The sequence below is a fragment of the Notolepis coatsorum genome, assembly GCF_963971535.1.
Source record: "Notolepis coatsorum genome assembly, chromosome: 7".
Classification (NCBI taxonomy): domain Eukaryota; kingdom Metazoa; phylum Chordata; class Actinopteri; order Aulopiformes; family Paralepididae; genus Notolepis; species Notolepis coatsorum.
In genome coordinates, this window is record NC_140171.1 from 6233512 (window position 1) to 6253637 (window position 20126).

Consider the following 20126-nt stretch of genomic DNA (forward strand, 5'->3'; position numbering starts at 1 on the left):
GACGCCTAGGTTCTTGTAGTATGCTACTATGTGTTCTACCCCATACTGCCCTGAGTGGTGGGAGGGTAGTTTGTTTACCAGTGTTGTGGCTATGTTTGTGAAGAAAGTGTTTAAGTTGACACAATATCTTATAAAACAAGGTAACATTGTGCACCACATCACTCATTCATTCATTATCTTCTTCTCAGTATTAATGAAAGGAATGATATGGGTTAACAAAATAAGTATTTTAATATTATTCATATTCCCTTCATATTACATATCAAATAGTGAATGAATGACTGATGTGATATGAAGGAAATTACGCACAATCAACAAGGATCTATCTCTGCAGTTATTTAGGATAGAGATAATCTATGAAAAGCAGAATACCAACAACATTGCCATCTACCAGATATACATCTTATATTATTATTTTCTTCTTTTCCTAAAAATGTGAACTGTCCCTTTAAACATCTATCTCAGAGGCAAGAGAGAAAATCACTGAAAGCTAAAGGCATACACATATTTATTCAAAGATAAAAGAGGTAGAGGCTGACATGAATACCTGCTTGTAGATCTTCCACCAGCTCATTCCTGTTGAGCTTCTTCAGTATCTCCTCTGTAATCTTCACAGCTACATCAGAATAGTGCTGCACCATCAGATCCACCACGTCCTGTATGTCAGCATTCTCCAGACGGCTCTTCGGGATGGGAGGGTAGCCCTTCAGGACATGTTGGTTCAAATGCCACCGGAACTTGTTCAGCTCCTCCCTTCTTAACTCGTCCAGGATTTTGGACAGTAGATTTGAATGCGTTGCCATTGTTGATCACTGGTCAAACAGAACAAAGCTTGTAAATGTTTTCATCTTGAGACCCTGACGTATATTGTAATAAGCATATAGGTAGTTATATAGCATACTGGCCAATCGCGCCTCGCATGGTCACGTGCAAGTGAGGTGCATGTAAAATGTTTCCACAGGCCCAGTAGGTGCTGGAGAGATGATATCTCATAATGGCAGAGCGAGACGCTCAGCCAGTATTCATATAACTAGGGTTATAGGATAACCTTCGTTATCTAACACAGTTTACTGAAGGAGAGGAGATGATAAAATGAGGTTACCCCAGACTCCAATAGCGAGGGGCAATAAACTTGGATTCCCAAAACATGGTTTCCCTTAGTATTTTATTTGGCTGAGGCCCAGAGAGAGTTGGTTCAACACAAGGGAAGAATGATAATATTGTGCATTACATGGTTATGATGACATCATACACTGTCACACTTGCCTGGCCAATCAGAGTGACATTCAAACATTGTATCCTCCATTCAGGTCCTACTTACAGACCAAGGGTGCGGTTACACCTTTCGTTTCATTTTCGTATCATTGTCATATGCGTTTCGCCGCGACGTCGTGCGCCTCGAGTCACACTTTCGTTTTTTTTTCGTTTTTGTCACCCGAGCACACTGATGTAGTACACTGCCAAAGCAGTAGGTGGCAGTAGGTGGCAAACATGAAGGCAATTTCAACCAATCAGAACTGAATGTGCCAATACACTTCCTGGAAGCTCCAGCAAAGAAAATGTCAATAAGGCAGGCGCCTATGCCGCGCCACCATCTTGCCTATTTACTCAATGCAGCAATTCTTTTTCAGCAAAGCCTAATAAAAGTGCAATAAACAAAACGGATACATTCACTGTGTGTTCTGCCTGTCATTTGTTGATGAAACAAAACTAACATCAACACAAGTGACCACCAAGAGCGGATAGTTTAGTCTAAAAAACGATCGGTAGCATTGTTAGCTGCATGCTAACGTCAATGGAATTTGCCATTATAACAGTATAGCATTGTGGCTAGAAGCTAACGTTAGCTCACGCTACTTAGCCAGCACCAAACTGATGATATCGGGAGCTATCAGTGGTTAGATAACATTAGAGACAACGCTGTGTGTATTAAACAAAGGTGAATAGATGACTGGGCCATTTTGTTTAATGCTTGTTAAGTTGAAAGAGGAGCTTTGAGCTAACAGGGTTTGATAGCTAACACTAGCTCATGTTATCCAGTGGCAGTGCCAATCGGTAATGCTAGCAGAATGAATGGATGTAAACTTTCTTTAACATATTGCATATGGGTACAATACAATACGGCTCAATACAAACAATTGTTAAGGGAATGCAGACTGTTGTAGCTTGGACTGGGGTCCTTATAACAATAACTTGACAACACATAGTAGCTGCAGCTATTTGGTTTGGGACAGCTCTCTGTCACCGGAAGGGCACGCAGATGGTATCTACTGCGCATGGGCGTTTTCGCAACAACGGCTCCGTGCTGACTACACGCTGTTGTCTGCGCGTTTTTTAGCGTTTCTCCAAAACGCAAACACAATTTTGCGTTTCAGCCGTATCCACAAAAAAAAGCCAAAAAACGCATTTCTGTGTAATAGGGACATGAAACGTATTCAAAAACGTATAAAAAAACGCCACAAATACACTAGTCTAACCATGGCCTTGTGGCCTTTGGTTTAAACTTTATCTATGGGTGTGTCTTCACACCACTGTGGCTTCTGCCTGTGACATCTGGCTTAATCAAAGCCACTCCTTTTTTAGCATATGATATAATAAAACATTTCTAGGCCGTATCTTTAGTGTAATGATCTCTATATATCCAGAATTAAAACAGGGTATTAATAAGCTGCAATTTAATACTAAACACTCCATACTTGAGTTAAACTATACCAATAACAGCCTGATTGGCATTCACAGTGATAAATAAACTTAAGACACTTAAAAGAGAAATAGTGAATACAGACTCTATACCCTTATGTATAGATATGTAATATATAATTAAAGAGATAATCATATATTGTTATATGCTCCTCCCAATCTAAATGACATTCAAATATACCTTCTAATTTAATAAGTCACATTAATGATCTATATATGTTTTTTCGTTTCTTTATAGAGGTCTTAATCCAATCAAAGCCAAACATTGTTTTTTACTCCAGTTGGAGCATGTCATGATTATTAATAGTCTCTACTCCTGTCTTTAATTTCAGAGCAGTTTGTGGTTCTGCTCTCCATGGCAGCTGTTCATACACGCTGTAACTTGTCGCTAACATGTGACTTTAGATAATCACACTTCAACTGGCCATTTTCATTGTTGGGCATTGGATTGAATTAACATCTCTTTTGTCTCTTGTTATCTTGATTAACCGCTGTCACAGTCCTGAGAGCATTCTCATGGCCCAAACTGCCCCCAGGCTCTACCACACCTTTTGGCATTCTGGTCACATTCCAAGTTAATTTTATACCACAACCCAAACTTGTAACGTTCTGGGTTATCTGGTCTTGTTAGACCTGAGAATCATGCTAATACATTTGGTCAATTTTCGAGGGCATTTTGCCCCAAGCCCCCGTTAATTTCGAACCCTGGTTGTTGTTGTAGAACTTGAAGGCTAGTAGTAAATAAGTCTGCATCATTTGGACCTCCATGCTCCCGGGGGTCTGCCTTGATGAATGCTGTCTGGACGGCACTGAGAAGGACTGTGTCTATGTAACAGGTACAACCTTGTACCTGCCACGAAACTTCCACCGCTCCTTGAGTGGGAGTCGAGCCCCGGGCGTCCGCACGGGGGGAAGCAACACAAACCGCTGCGCCAAGAGAGGCACTCCTCCCTAAGCACTCAGTTTGAATGCCTCTGGGGAGTGAGTTTTACTTCCATGCACCGTAGTCACACTATCGCGGTGCATATCCGTTACATCTATAAACCTTAGAGCCGCTGACCTCTTCTTTTTCAGACGATGACCCCTTTGATGCCGTTCTCATCGCTGATAAACTGAAGGAGGTCGGCGACAGACTGAGTCGAGACGCAGAGTTTCAGGAGGCGCTGAAGCAGCTGAAGCAAGCGGTAGCACAACAGGTAAACACTACACACACACACACACACACACACACACACACACACACACCACACGCATCACTAACACTACACACACACACACACACACCATCCAGACACCACACACACACACCATCCAGACACCACACGCATCACTAACACTACACACACACACACACACACACACACACACACACACACACACACCACACACAGGGTTCGTACGGGTGCTGGAAATCCTTGAAAATGCTTGTATTTCAATGTGCTGTTTTCAAGGTTTTAAATGTGCTTGAATTGTGTATAAAGTGCTGGAAAGTTATTGAAATTGTAATTGCACTTTATACTTTAATAATAAATCGCTATCTGACTGAATAGTTTGGTTTTTAGACAAAGAAATAAAATAAGTCGGAGCGACTCGCGAGCCTATTTTTGCTTTCGCCTTTCACGCAAAATGAAATGTGGCTCGGCTCGACCCGTAGTGTTTTTACCTGTGCCATCTGAGAACAGCGCGCGTGTGTGTGGTCAAAATGCCGGGAGGCTGCCGTTTTAATGAGCTCTGGTTCGGAGATATCAAATATAATTCATGGTTAAAAAGAGGAGAACATCCTCGAGTAGCCGTGTGCAAAATATGCAGAAAGGATTTTTACCATGTGGGAGTCTGCACGTTCGAGCCACGTTGAAAGGTGAGCCACTGAGCCATGGGTGTTATTAACGTGTATCGGCCTGGCTCGCCACCTGTCTCCGTAAATGTTTGTTATAAAAATACCACTTCAATAATCGAAATAGTCAAGTAACAGGCAGAATACACTATTGGAATTACAAACTCGTGTTTACCGGACTCTGTTTTTCACCGCAGTGTTGTAGCATGTAGCATAGCTTAACGTTAGGCAAATCAATGTTAGCTAATTTCCTTTCATGTATTTCAAAACACGAAAACTTGTTGTGTATTGAAATGGTATTTTATTTTTATAACGGAACATTTACGGAGACTGGTGTGAAACTGGTGTGGAGCAGTTGTAGGTTGGAACGCAGTAACGTACTGTCTACCTGTATGTCGTGTATGTTATGATGAATTGAAAATGGGGGACCCTGATGTAAACAAGACGAAAGTCTTTCTCTGGTCTGCATCCATTTAACAATTGTGTGTATTGAGCCGTACTGTATTGTACCCATTCTGCAATCTGGTAATAACGTTTTCAATCAAACGTGACGAGCCAGGCCAATTTTAGCATGTTTATTTATGGAATATGCAATCTAACAGCTAACGTGAACTTTACAGTTAATTACATGGATAATAATGTTAAGGTAGTTAGTTCATTCCAGGCCATCATTAGGCTCTAAAATTCATAGGCATTAGATGTCAACATTAAACAATAAACACTCTTAAAGTTAAGTGCAACCAGTGAGATTAAATTAATAAAACACTTTGTTTTATTTATAACATGCTGCTCCTTTTTATTTAGGGAAGAAGCATCAAATTCTGATGAAAGCACGTCTAAATCCAGGTCCTGCATTAGTGGATTATTTCCAGCAGACAAGCAATGCATCAAGCAGCACAGCTACATCCACATCAACAACCAGCCGTGTAGTGAGAGCCAGAGCAACCAGTGGAGTAGCTTGCAGTCGAGTTGATTAATTGATTGATTGATTGATTGAAAACTTTATTAACAGATTGCAGAATGGGTACAATACAGTACGGCTCAATACACACAATTGTTAAGGGGATGCAGACCAGAGAAAGACATTCGTCTTGTTTACATCAGGGTCCCCCATGTTCAATTCATCAGGACATTTATGATATACAGTACGTTACTGCATAACAGATCGGCTCAGCCAGGTTATATATGATGCCAAGTCTACATAATTTTGGTTGTTTAGCACAATAACATCTGATTTAATGTGATGGAAGAAGTGAAATAATCATTTTGAGTAAATATTTAATTTACCACAGCCTCATAAGATGCTGGAAAATCTTGAAAATGCACCTTGAAAATGCTTGAAAAGTGCTTGCATTTTGCCTTGGAAAAGGTGTACAAACCCTGCACACACACACACACACCATCCAGACACCACACGCGTCACTAACACTACACACCACACACACCACACACACACACCATACAGACACCACACACGCATCACTAACACTACACACACACACACACACACACACACCATCCAGACACCACACACGCATCACTAACCCTGGCAGCGTTAGTGCCTTGCTCTAGCCATTGAGCTACACATGGAATTGAACCCCTAACCGTTTACACAGTTACCCTACTATTACACAGTAGTAGTAGTACTAATTTATATATGTTATGCCCAGTTTAATCACCTGTACATTGTATATTATTACTATTGCACTTTACTGTTACATTTGCAGTTGGACGGCATCTGGCTGGATGCCAAACTTATTTCCGTTGTGCTGTATGATGACAACTACATTTGACTCTAATCTAATCTAACCACCCGCCCGTCCTAATTCTGTCACTGTTTGATGCCACAAAGAAGGGTGTGTCCGAAAGCTGCCTACAACATTTGTAACATGTGATGAAAAAGTAAACAAATAATTAACTGTATTAGACACTTGTTAATGATGAATAGGCTCACTTTAGATTGGCCCCCACGATAGCATCTGCAAATGATTTATAGATGTTTTATGAATGTCTTAACAAATCATTTGTTGAACATGAAAAATAAATGGAGATACAGTATAGTCGTTTTTTCATATCCATTTTTCAAAGCATCTACAAATGTGTTACTACACATTAAACAACATTATTATTATTTTATTTTTTTTATCTTTCTTCCCCTCCGTTTTCCCGATTTTTCTCCCATCCCACCCTTCCTGGTTGTTGCGTACTTTCCCCTACTGTTGGTCCGGGAGACCGGAGACTGTCACATGCTTTCCTCCGACGCATGTGCAGCCTGGGGCAGGCCAACCTGGTCGCGCAGGTTCTCACCGGGGAGAGTGTAGCGTGTGGGAGGCCACACTATCTCTCCTCAGTTCCAACCCTCGCTGAGCAGGCGCCCCGACCGAACTGTAGGGGTCGCTGTCCACAACGCCCAGGACCCACCCTTCAGCTTTCCCACCCCCTGATACAGCCAATTGTATCAGTGCGAGAGGCCAGCCAAGCTGATAGCAACGCCGGGAGCTGGATTCGAACAGGCGAATCCTAGTGTCTCCCGGTGTTGGTGACGAACGTAATCTCCGTGCGCCACCTGCCCCCCCAAACAACATTATTTAATGATGAACAAATCAAGTACAAACAATGTTGATAATGAGTTATAAATAATGTAGAACTAATCTGTAAATGTTATACAAATATAGTTATAAATGATTTAATAATCATTTATGAATGTATATAAATGGTTTGTTCATGATTAGTTCATTATCCACTAATGTGTTATAAATACTTTGTAAATGGTATACAAATATAGTTATAAATGATTTAATAATCATTTATGAATGTATATAAATGGTTTGTTCATGATTAGTTCATTATCTACAAATACCTTATAAATGTATTATAACAGGGTGTTATTATAAAGTGCTACCTATGTCTATATAAAATATACACTACCGCTTCTAGCTCATTTGAGCATTTTGTATATTGTTTGGTCTTTATTCTTTTACTTGTTTACTGTATGAAGCACAATCTCAGGATGCTCATATAGAACCAAGCATTTCATATAATGTACATGTTACATTACAAAACTTGAAACTTGATATTACGACCTACTATGCTAAATTAGCTAATATGTCTACACTCAGGGGCGTAGCTGAAGATTCTGGGCCCCATGAAAGAATCGATTTGTGGGCCCGCAATCCAATAAGCAGTTCAGCACCTGAACTGTTGGTGGGTGAGCCTATAGTAAAGGATGTCACATTGCGTTCATCTTCAATGAATCAATGGACCAATGCAATAGTCTACCAAAGAACCTTGAGTCGCACTAGGCTAGGCATATAATATTATTTCCCCCTACTCTTGTGACAATGTTTTCTGATACTTAACTCAACATACAAAAGCTGTTACTTGTCCTGTCTCTCTGTAATCCCATCTCCAACACAAATAGTCTACTCAAGCTCACTATAGGGAGGTGTAGTCTGACGTCACTGGTTGTTCCACCCGTATAGGGATTTATCATTGGGAAAATGGATTATCGGCTATTGTAACAATTCTGCCGCATGGAAATTGAAAAGCGTTCCAGTTTTGCATAAAATGAGTTCCCTTCTATCACTAACATCATTTTTTAAGCATTTTTGGTTGAAATAAAATGTTGAGCTATAGCTTGTGGATGAATAAGCACAGAAAGGTACACCATGCCAATGTTAGTGCTTTATTTGTTTTAAACGATACGATTTAGAAATGGGCAATGGGGAAATGCATTGGGTTGGCCACCGGGTGGAACACGAAAAACGGCAATGACGTAACCACTACACCTCCCTATTGGGTTGACAGACACTTACATTTTGATGTGCTCTGTAGTATACAATCGCTCATTCTGTCAGAGTAACAAGCACCTGTTTGTTTCTTTTGTGAAGTTTTTTTTTAATACAGGCAATTATACTTTTGAGTCATCTACATTAACTTACTTTAGGATAATAATAAAACCATATTAATAACAAGATAATAATAGTGTTATCCCAGTGCTGGGCCCTTGGAATCATCCTAACCCCCCCCCCAGCTACTCCCCTGTCTACTCTACTGTAACGTCCTCGGAAAGACGCTGTTGTTATTTCTCACTTGTCTTTATTCATCTTAGGCATGGTTCTCTGTACACAAGATGGGGTGCATCACCCTCTGCTTGACATTAGTAGACCCGTCTCCATAACTTCTCATACACCAAGAGAGCGCACCCTCAGGAGCAACGCCCTCTTATACCTTCCCACAGGTCAGCCCCTGCCCCCTACCAACGCCGGGCGCGTCTATGCCAAATACAACGCCGTTCGGTTTCCGGGTTCCTCTGATTGGCCACTAAGCCCACGTGACCGCGCGCTAGCATGCCCCCCTTATCGCCCACTGCCGCGCTGTGAAGCGGAAGAGCCAGCGGGGCGACGCGAGGCGGTGGTTTCTCCCCGGCTCCGTGCGCCGCTGACTCGGTCCAGCTCCAGCGGCCGTCTTCTCTCCGAGGCGGCTCGTTCTTATTAATCCCCCATTGTTCAGGTCGACATGGTCGCACAAACACCCGTTGGAGGAGTAGTGTGGGAGAAATGTAGTCACTGTGTGTTGTTGTTGTAGCCACCGGGTAAATCGCGATTTTGTTTATTTGTTTGTCATGACAAACCAATTACATAATCCAACATATGTGTAAAGGCACAACATATTCCAGTTAACGGTATCTTTTTTTAATGATTCGTTACGGCGCAATCAATACTTCCATGCGTTCGGGACCTCCATGTTTTGGGGGTATTCATCAGAAAAATCGGATCCGGGATTCGGCTCCCATCAGTCGGGCAAGAACTGCGGGTTTTCAGCCTCTCTCCTCTCTCCTGGAGCTTAGCGCTCGGCCAATCAGAGAAACGCGGAAGGCGCTCGGCCAATCAGAGAAACGCGGAAGCGCAAGTTGGTTGCCTAAAGTGTTCACGCCCCCGGGCTCGCACGACCAATAGCGTCGCCTGCCAGCCCCAGGTTGGTAGAGTGCCGAGTGACAGCTCGGCTGACCAATCACCCAGATCCCAGCGTCGCTACACTACTATGCACTCAAGTTCAACACTGTTTGACGAACAATACCACTTACCCTTACCCAACAGGCTTTGCAGGAAGAGTTGGTTTCCTTTCCGAGACAAACCGCCCCCCAGGAGCATCCAGCTGCTCCCCTACAATGTCACTCCCCTGACTAACAGTATAATGGAGCTCTATGGAGAAACCATGACACTCCCTTGACTAAAAGTAGTTTATTTTTTTTTATCCACTTTTTCTCCTCCTGTTTTTCTGTGGTTTTCTCCCATCCCAATTTTTAGTCGTTATGCCGATTCCCCCCTCCCCTTCCTGGTCGTTGCTCCCATGTGCCCCCCCACTGGTCGGTCTAGGGAGCCCTGAAGTCTATCAGATGCTTCCTCCGAGACATGGGAGACAGCCAGCCACTTCTTTTCACCTGCCAGCGCGGACTCCCATTGGCGAGGTGTAAGACGTCACACTATACCCTCACCATCTCCCTCCCTGTGCAGGCGCCCTGACCGACCACCTGTAGGAGTCGCTGTTTACAACGACCAGATTACCACCCATCGACTCCCCTCCCGCTGACTCTGCCAATCGAGCCAGTATGACGGCCGGCCAAGCTGGAGGCAACGCTGACAGCCGGATTCGATACCATCAACAAATACATGATATTGTAGTCTGTTGTTCTGACCAGGATTTACGTGCCTTTTTTCCTCCTTGATGCACAGTCTAACGTGGACCAGAAACCTGTCTATATACAGTATTTTCTTACTATTGATTGATTGAAAACTTGATTGATTGTGTAAATAAACTAAACAAAGTGTTTTGTCTCAGGCCAAAGCCCAGAGCTGACCAGTGGGTGGGCTGAAGTGGGAATGATGATGATTCGTCTCCTGTTTTTTGTAATAATTTATTACACAACTGCAATATATAAAGAACGCCCCCCCCCCGCTTCATAACCATTACATTAAAGCCATCAGAAATGTGACACACTGTCAAATGTAAATACATAAAAAGAAATAAAAAATACAAAATAGTCAAATGTATAAAAAAATAGAAATATAGTGCAACTGGGAGAAAAGTAATTGTGGAAAATTACAAAATAGACAAAAAAGATTTCTGAAGTATAAAATGTCCTGTACATTTTTTCCAAATGCAAGCACAGTGAGAAGAATGACATTAAATACAAATAAGTTAAATTATTTAAAAAGATAAAAGGTACAGTAAATTGTCACGTTAAAAGAATTACAAGTCTGTAACATTTGAGTTTTCTACATTTGATAATACAGAGGGAGCTCTTTAAACCAGTTTAAACCAGAGACGTGCTGCGTCAGGAAACAGCACATTCATTCAGTATGGGGAAAAACATGGAGGTATTATTTAAAGGTGCTATAGACAACATGCAGCCACTAGATGTCGCACTAGAGCACCAGCTTGTAATTTATCCAATCGGGTGCATTCCACGTGGGGGGAAATGGGAAGTAGGGAGGGGAGTACATGCCTGCAACATGTAAACAACAACATTCATTTTGGACCCGCAAATCTTTTTTAAATGACAAATTAATTAATCAATTGTTTTTTTGTGGGGGGTAAGCAATACTTTTATTCCACACCTTTCTAAAAGTTCTGTGGATGTATTATGATATTTTCTTTAATAAAGGATTACTCTACATAAAAAAGTATATCTTTTTTTGTATCCACTTTTTTTCTCCTCTTTTTCTATTTATTCTCCCATCCCATCCCCCCCCCCCCCCCCCCCCCACTCTGCCAATTCTCCCCTCCCTTGTCTTGAATGTTGCTCGCATATGCCCCCCACAGGCCGGTTGTAGGGATGATAGAAGCCTTGCATCACGTGTCCCCTCCGATACACGAGGAGGCAGCCAGTCACATCTTTTCACCTGCCAGCGCGGACTCTCATTGGCGAGGTGTAACGTGTGGGAGGCTCACACTACCCCCGCCATTTCCTCTCTCTGCTGTGCAGGCGTCCCCCAACCGACCTGTAGGAGTCGCTGTCCACAACGTCCAGATTACCACCCATCGACTTCCACCCGCTGACTCTGCCAATTGAGTTAGTATGACGGCCGGCCCAAGCCGGAGGCAATGCCGACAGCCGGATTCTAACCCGGTGTCTCTTGCGTTGGTGACGAGCGCAATGTCCTTTCTAAAAGTTCTGTGGATGTATTATTATTATATTTTCTTATTTTTCTTTAAAGGATTACTCTACATAAAAAACTATATCTATAGCATCTTTATGAACTGGAGGAAGGATGGCAAAATGGCCGCACATTTATGTCAACGTGAGTTGCTCACCCAGCGTATATCGGTATCGGTTGATATCGGCATCGGAAATTAAGAGTTGGACAATATCGGTATATCGGTATAGGTAAAAAAAAGCCAATATCGAACATCCCTATAGTCTCTTTGATGTATCGTTCTACCTCTAGTCTCTTTGATGTATCGTTCTACCTCTAGTCCCTTTGATGTATCGTTCTACCTCTAGTCTCTTTTTTTTTTTTTACTTTGGCCATTCCGCTGGCTCTTTTTTGCGTTTATCGCATTTTCTCTGGTCAAGAATGACCGACAGAAACAGGTTGAATGGGGGTACAGATGGGGGGGAAGACACTCTGAGAAAGGCACGGCTGCAGTCCGGGAATCGAACTCGCTAAACCCCAGATCCGTGACGAGCACGGTTGTCCCCGGCGCCGAAATAGCGCTCGAGGTACGCGGTGAGCTACTGGAGCTCCCCTACCTCTAGTCTCTTTGATGTATCGTTCTACCTCTAGTCTCTTTGATGTATCGTTCTACCTCTAGTCTCTTTGATGTATCGTTCTACCTCTAGTCTCTTTGATGTATCGTTCTACCTCTAGTCTCTTTGATGTATCGTTCTACCCCTAGTCCCTCCAGGTATCGTTCTACCTCTAGTCTCTTTGATGTATCGTTCTACCTCTAGTCTCTTTGATGTATCGTTCTACCCCTAGTCTCCTTGATGTATCGTTCTACCCCTAGTCTCCTTGATGTATCGTTCTACCCCTAGTCTCTTTGATGTATCATTCTACCTCTAGTCCCTCCAGGTATCGTTCTACCTCTAGTCTCTTTGATGTATCGTTCTACCTCTAGTCTCTTTGATGTATCATTCTACCCCTAGTCCCTCCAGGTATCGTTCTACCTCTAGTCTCTTTGATGTATCGTTCTACCCCTAGTCTCCTTGATGTATCATTCTACCCCTAGTCTCCTTGATGTATCGTTCTACCCCTAGTCCCTCCAGGTATCGTTCTACCCCTAGTCCCTCCAGGTATCGTTCTACCCCTAGTAGTCCCTCCAGGTATCGTTCCACCCCCTCATCTTCTACAGCAGCTTCTCCAGCAGGAAGGAGAAGGAGGCGCCCAGAGACAGACCCAGGGCCAGGAAGAACACCATCAACGCTCCTGCTGTCTCACAGTCCTTAGACCTTACTAACCTGGAGGGAGGGAGGGAGAGAGAGAGAGAGAGAGAGAGAGAGAGAGAGATCAGAGTCAAGTCAAGAGTTTTATTTGTCACGGCATACAAGTATACAATGAAATGCGGGGGGTCTTGCCCGCAACGATTGTGCAATAATACAATAGTAATATATAGTAAGAAGAATCCAATAGAACGACATTGTGCAATAAAACAAGTAAACAAAGTAGAGCATATCGGTATATGTACATGAGTTATTTACAGAGCATGGTAGGACATGCTAGGTCCTGTGGTAGTGCAATACACTGTTAGCTACGGATGAGGGAGAGAGACAGAGAGAGGGACAGAGAGAGAGAGAGAGAGGGACAGAGAGAGAGAGAGATAAAGAGAGAGAGGGACAGAGAGAGAGATAAAGAGAGAGAGGGACAGAGAGAGAGAGAGAGAGAGAGAGACAGAGTGAGACAGAGAGAGACAGAGATGGAGACAGAGGGACAGAGAGAGAGCAAGGGAGAGACAGGGATGGAGACAGAGAGGTAGAGAGCGAGGGAGAGAGAGACAGAGAGGGAGACAGAGAAAGAGAGAGTGTGTGTGGGTATAAGAGAGAGTGAGAAAGAGAGAGAGAGGGTTGAGGATCAGAACAGACATGGTCAGAACTATCGAACCGGTTTGAACCACATACTTCAGTTCAAATACATAAATCGTTTCATGAATACAACTCAATCCGAGAGTATAATATAACTAACTACACGCAGACTACAGGACAGACTCTCAGGATATAAATATGCCATAAGGACCAACAATGAAGACCACCCACTGGCGAAGGAACAGTGAGAAAGACAGTAACCACATCTGTCTTGGAAGCTATTGGTCAGAGAGTCTCTAGACATAGAGGGAACGGGATCAAGGTTCAGGGAACAACTCAACCAACAGGAGAGTAGGGCTGAACCGAATGCTTCAAAGCTTCGATCATAATGTTGAAGTTCGAATTCCAAATCAACATTCGAATTAAAAATAATAATAATACGTTTTTTTTTTTTATTTCTTTTTTATATAAATCTTTTTATATGTCTATTCAATCTGTTTAAACCAATAGGGTTTTTCTTCACAGTTGCAGATAAAGTTTAGGCTACACTAATATTATAGTATTATACTATAAGACGTCACCATCACTTTCGTACCAACCGTGCCCTTATTGGATTATTTATATTTGACGAAATTAGTTATATTCATTAAAGAAAGTTGATTTAATAATAATAAAAAAGACTAATTTAATGAGATTAATCACTTTATTCAAATTGAGGATTTAGTTAAAAAAATAAAAATAAAAACATTTTTTATTTTTATGAAATCAATAAAAAAAAAATACAGACATTCGAAGCTTTGTTCGAATACTTCAATAGAAGCTTCGAATGTTAAACAATTACATTCGGTACAGCCCTGCAGGAAAGCTATTGGATTTTTAAACATAGAGCTACCAATTACCCTGGTATGAGGAACTAGGTATGACTCATTTCCTGTTTCATCGATGTATGGTTGTGTGCATGATAAAAAAATAATTTAAAAAGAAAATTGAATCTCTTAGTATATATTCAGATACAATTTTATTGCCTATATTTATTTTATTGTAACGTACAATATAACCGATAGGGCATACAGACCCTCATCTCCACCTTTGTTTACACTTAATTTTGTCCTCATATTTCTATATTCAGATTGAATTATATTGTTTACACTATTTATCTTTCTCGTGTCTTTATATTCAGATTTAATTATATTGTTTACATTATTCATTTTTCACATTTCTATTATTCAGACTGAATTATATTGTTTACACATTGTTTATTTCTTCCTCATATATTATTTTTACATTCAGATTTAATTACATCGTTTACACTGTTTATCTTTTCCTCATATTCAGATCTAATATTATTGCCTACATTTATGTCTTTCCTCTATTACCCTGCCCGTGCCTGTACCTCCCCTCCCCCATGCTGCGTTGACGCCCGAATTTCCCCAAGGGGATCAGTAAAGGAATATCTTATCTAATATATATGTAATCATCCCTCCCCCTTAATTGGCTGATATCAACCCCTGTCTCCTGAGCCGTTCAGCCATTAGTGTAGTGTGGTGTGTGCCTGGTGCCAGTGTGTATGGCAGCCATTGAGCCCGCGTAGCCCAAGGTTGGGTGCTACCAGTGGTGGCGAAGGAGGCAATTTCCCTAACTGTATGTCGTAAAGTGCTTTGGGTCTGAGAAAAGCGCTATATAAATGTAATGAATTATTATTATTATTATTATTATTATTATTATTATTATTATTATTATTATTATTATTATTATTATTATTATATATAATACACACTATCTGTATATTCTCCTGGTCCGTGGTCAAGGTCAACTTTATTTATATAGCACATTTAAAATCAACCGAAGTTGTACCAAAGTGCTGTACAATACAAAAACAGAAATACTAAATGAAATACAAAATACAGTAAAAAAAAACAATAAAAAAAAAAATAAAAACAACAAGTGTGGACGTACTGCGGGGCGTAGGACATGCAGAGGCAGGCCAGGTACCCGTTGGACAGGGCGAACAGCACCATGACGGTGACGTAGGCCAGGTCGTGAGAGAACAGCCTGGGCAGCGCGGAGCCCTCCACGTTACAGGTCAGGAAGAGCGGGATGAAGACCAGGCGCGAGGCCACGGCCGCGGGCAGCCAGCGACTCTCCTTCCCCGGCTGTGGACACGGAATCACAATCAGAAAGGATTACATTTTTTATTATTATTATTATTTTTTTTAACTTTTTCTCCTCCTGTTTTTGTGTGTTTTTCTCCCATCCCAATTTAGTCATTATGCCCTGTCTCAAACCCTGCCCCTTTTCTTGATCCTCCAATCACAGCTGTCGCTTACCTCTGACTTCCTCGTACAAACTTTGTTTGTACGAGGAAGTCAGAGGTAAGCGACAGCTGTGATTGGAGGATCAAGAAAAGAGGGCAGGGTTTTGAGACAGGTCCATTCCCCCCCTCCCCTTCCTGGTCATTGCTCGCATGTGCCCCCCACTGGTCGGTCTAGGGAGGGTTGATAGATCACCATCACACATGTCCCCCAGAAAGGTCTTTTATAAGGGATTTGCTTTGGTCGTTTTCGGCGCGGACAGTTAACGGACAGACATTATTAACAGACAGATAATACAATAAAGAGGTGGAGTCAAATAAAATGAAATAATGAACTAAGTTAAGCACAATAGAGTAGAATAGAATTATGAAATAAAAAAGAATATAGGCCCAGGGCTGTACAACTGTAAATAAAGATGTTGAATAAAATAAAATGGGATATAAACTAAATTAAATGTATAGCACAATAGAATATAGTATAATTATAAGTAAAAAAAAAATATTAAGTAAGAATAGGCCAGGGGGCGGCTAGGTGGTGTAGTGGGCAAGGCACTCGCCACCAGTGTGGAGACGCTAGGATTCGCGTGTTCGAATCCAGCTCTCCACATTGTTTTCAGTTTAGCTGGTCGTCCGCAGTAATACACATTGGCCGTATTACGGGGAGGGAAAACTGAAGGGTGGGGATCGAACGTTGTGAACAAGCGACTCCTACAAGTCGGTTGGTGCGCCTGCGCAGTAGAATCAGGAAGTGTCGGGGGCAGCGTGAGCCTCCCACGCGTTACTCCTCGACACCGAGAGATCGAGCTGCGCAGGTGAAAAGATGCGACTGCTGTTACCTCAAGTACCGGAGGGGACTTGTGCTATGTATGACTTAGTCCACATTGCAGCCGGCTTGTGGGAGGCAAGAAACAGCGTTCGTGACAGGGGAGGGTTGAATTGGATGATACGAAATTGGGATGGGAGAAAATATAGAAAAATGGGAGAAAAAGTGGATCAAAAAACAAAAAAAAAGTAAGAATAGGCCAGGGCTGTACAACTGGGCAAGATGTGGTCAAGTATGATGATGATGATGATGATGAAGACTTTATTTCAGACTCAAGGTCCATATTACACATATACAAAACAACAACAACAACAAGAATACAATAATAAGGGCGGCTATGTGGCATAGTGGGCAAGGCGCTCGCCACGAATGACGGAGACGCTGGGCTTGCCTGTTCGAGCCCAGCGCTCCACATTGCTTTCAGTTTAGCTGGTCGTCTGTACTAATACACATTGGCCGTATTAGGGGGTGGGAAACTGATGGGTGGGGATCGGGCGTTGTGGACAGCGACTCCTACAGGTCGGTTGGTGCGCCTGCGCAGTAGAATCAGGAAGTGTCGGGGGCAGCGTGAGCCTCCCACGCGTTACTCCTCGCCACTGAGAGATCGAGCTGCGCAGGTGAAAAGATGCGACTGCTGTTACCTCAAGTACCGGAGGGGACTTGTGCTATGTATGACTTAGTCCACATTGCAGCCGGCTTGTGGGAGGCAAGAAACAGCGTCCGTGACAGGGGAGGGTTGAATTGGATGATACGAAATTGGGATGGGAGAAAATATAGAAAATGGGAGAAAAAGTGGATCAAAAAAAAAGAATACAATAACAAAAGAAACAAGGCCAACAACATAGATTAAAATACATTAAAATACATAAAGGCATCGATTCCAATGTTTCCACAAATCAGAGGAGTACCTTGTTGTATCACTTTGTTTTACATCACTAATGGCACCTATTATCTGTTTTTTTACTCTAATAAACGACACATATATTTAAACATCAAGTTCCTCAGCAGAGCATGGAAGGTGGGGACTAATCGGTCGAAAGGGGCCATAGTCGACTAACCAACCTTTTAGTCGAATAGTAAAAAAAAATATATATATATATATTCTTTTTTAAAGATTTTTTTTATCATTCTTTCCAAAAGAAAATAGGCCTAGAAGCGTGGCTAACGCTAATGGCACACATACCAGAGGCTAACTACCTACGAAAACAGGCACAGAGGCACTGAAAGAGGATTTCACCCGTCTAATGAACACACAGACTAGACTATCAAGATGTATCCATCAGTGGACCAATTGCATGCTTTTGCAGAGGACAAGAAGCCTTCAGTCGACTCCTTCAGACATTAAGCACCCCCCACAGCCCAAATGGAATGATAAACATTTAAAAAAAATTAAAAAATAATAATAATTAAAAGAATATTATACCTTTTTTTTTTTTTTTTTTTTTGACCAATAGTCGAATAACGGCACATTTTGGCCAATCATAGTCGACCATCCAAATCCTTAGTCGGGGACAGCCCTAGCTTGCACTAGTCCGTCTTGGGAGCTTAAGGAGGATCCTAAATGCATCATTATATGCTACCTGCAGTTTTATTTTTATTTTGTTTGCTGTGCTATAATTACACCATGGGTGTGCAGTATACAAGGCTCTGAACAGGCTTATTTTCACATTGTCTGTATAACATTTTCGTGCAGCATATTGGCCCGTGCATACAGTTTGCAGCACTGGCGCTGCACATCAACATCATCACACATGTCATCAGAGATATTGTGACCCAAATATCGCACACTCTTCACCACATCTAGAGCACAGTCAGACAGTATACACACTAATTAGAATGAAATAACAACACAGTGGGATGGGATAATTAGCAGGGCTGTGCAATTGGGCAGTTATGTGCAAAGAGTACGAATCGGCGAAGCATGAACAAGAGTTTTTTTTTATGATCTCTTTTTCTTACACAGTACTGTATTTGTATGTCTTGTGTGTCATAAATGGCTTGATGAATTGAAAATGGAGGACCCTGATGCAAACAAGACGAAAGTCTTTTTCTGGTCTGCATCCTCTTAGCAGTTGTTTTGTACTGAGCCATACTGTATTGTAGCCATTCTGCAATCTGTTAATAAAGTTTTCAATCAATCAATCAATCTATCGAACAGTTATCCGATACTAGGCTTAAAAAGAGGGTATCGGAGAATTTACCGAATACTGATATCCGATACCAGGAAATGTGTAACGTTAAAGCCACGTAACTCCTGATTTGCAGCATGTTTAACACACAGAAACACGTTAGATCTCTCTAATAGAGAAACATTTATTATTATCTATATTATATATATTATCTGTACTGTTCAGTGCATCTCTGATATGGAGACGTACGCAGTGAGGCAGACATGCCTAATATCAATCTTAAAGGAACAGGCCAACATAATCTTTCAAAATGTTCAGTTGCTATCGCTATTAGCTCTATCTTTATTTTTTCAAAATGTACAGTTGCTATTGCATGCACTCATCTGTGTTTCACCACACACATGAGTGCATGCTTACCAACTGTCCGTCTGCAACACTACTATCACCGACATCTAAGAAGGGAGATCCCCCCTTGAACGGCCCTTCTAAGGTTTCTCTCCTCCACATTGCCTGTGGAGCTTTTTTTCCCTATTGTTAGGTTTTAGTGAGTTTTTCCTTACCTTCGCGTGGGGTATGTCTGGGAGTGCTTGCATTCTTTCATTTATTTGCATTCATCTAAAAAAATGTTGGACCCTATGGTGTTCTTGTTCTGTTCTTGACTTATTGTTATGTTGTCTTCTTGACTTGTTTAAAGAAGACCTGTACGGCCCATGGGGACATTAACGTGTGTTGTCGGGCCCTATAAATAAATTTGATTTGATTTGATTTGATTTGATCATTATGGGAAATATTAGAATGCTTACTGTGTTCTCCAGAGTCAGACAAGAAGATGGAGACCAATTTCCTCTCTGTGCGTTTAGTAGAAAGCTATCTGGCTACAAGCTAGCCTAGCTTAGCACAAATGAATGGAAGCGGAAAACTAGCTAAAGGAACAAGCTAGGCTGTTCCTTTAAAGGTGCAATAGATAACATTTGTATGTAGAGTAATACTTTAATTTTTTTTTAGAATACATCCAGAGCTTTTAGAAAGGTGTGGAATAGGGCGGCTACGTGGCGTAGTGGGCGAGGCGCTCGCCACGAAATGCTGGAGACGCTGGGCTCGTCAGTTCGAGCCCAGCGCTCCACATTTGCTTTCAGTTTAGCTGGTCGTCCATACTAATACACATTGGCCGTATTAGGGGGTGGGAAACTGATGGGTGGGGATCGGGCGTTGTGGACAGCGACTCCTACAGGTCGGTTGGTGCGCCTGCGCAGTAGAATCAGGAAGTGTCGGGGGCAGCGTGAGCCTCCCACGCGTTACTCCTC

The 20126-nt window shown here is 42.0% G+C and overlaps 1 protein-coding gene across 2 annotated transcripts in view; it reads right to left on the bottom strand.

Annotated features, from left to right (window-relative positions):
- Positions 1-11320: 11320 nt before the first annotated feature.
- LOC311232122 (equilibrative nucleoside transporter 2-like) overlaps positions 11321-20126 on the bottom strand; it is a 31852-nt gene continuing 23046 nt past the window's right edge. Inside the window, exons 12-14 of one of the 2 annotated variants that reach the window (XR_014619919.1) lie at positions 15516-15712; positions 12008-12998; positions 11321-11960 (exon numbers count right to left, since the gene is read on the bottom strand). Coding sequence is in view for 1 of the 2 variants with exons in the window: in XM_084318812.1 (XP_084174938.1) it covers positions 12887-12998; positions 15516-15712 (309 nt within the window). In the remaining variant the exon portion in view is untranslated. Of the gene's footprint in view, positions 12999-15515; positions 15713-20126 lie in introns of both variants that reach the window. The other variant, XM_084318812.1, reaches the window with a different exon arrangement.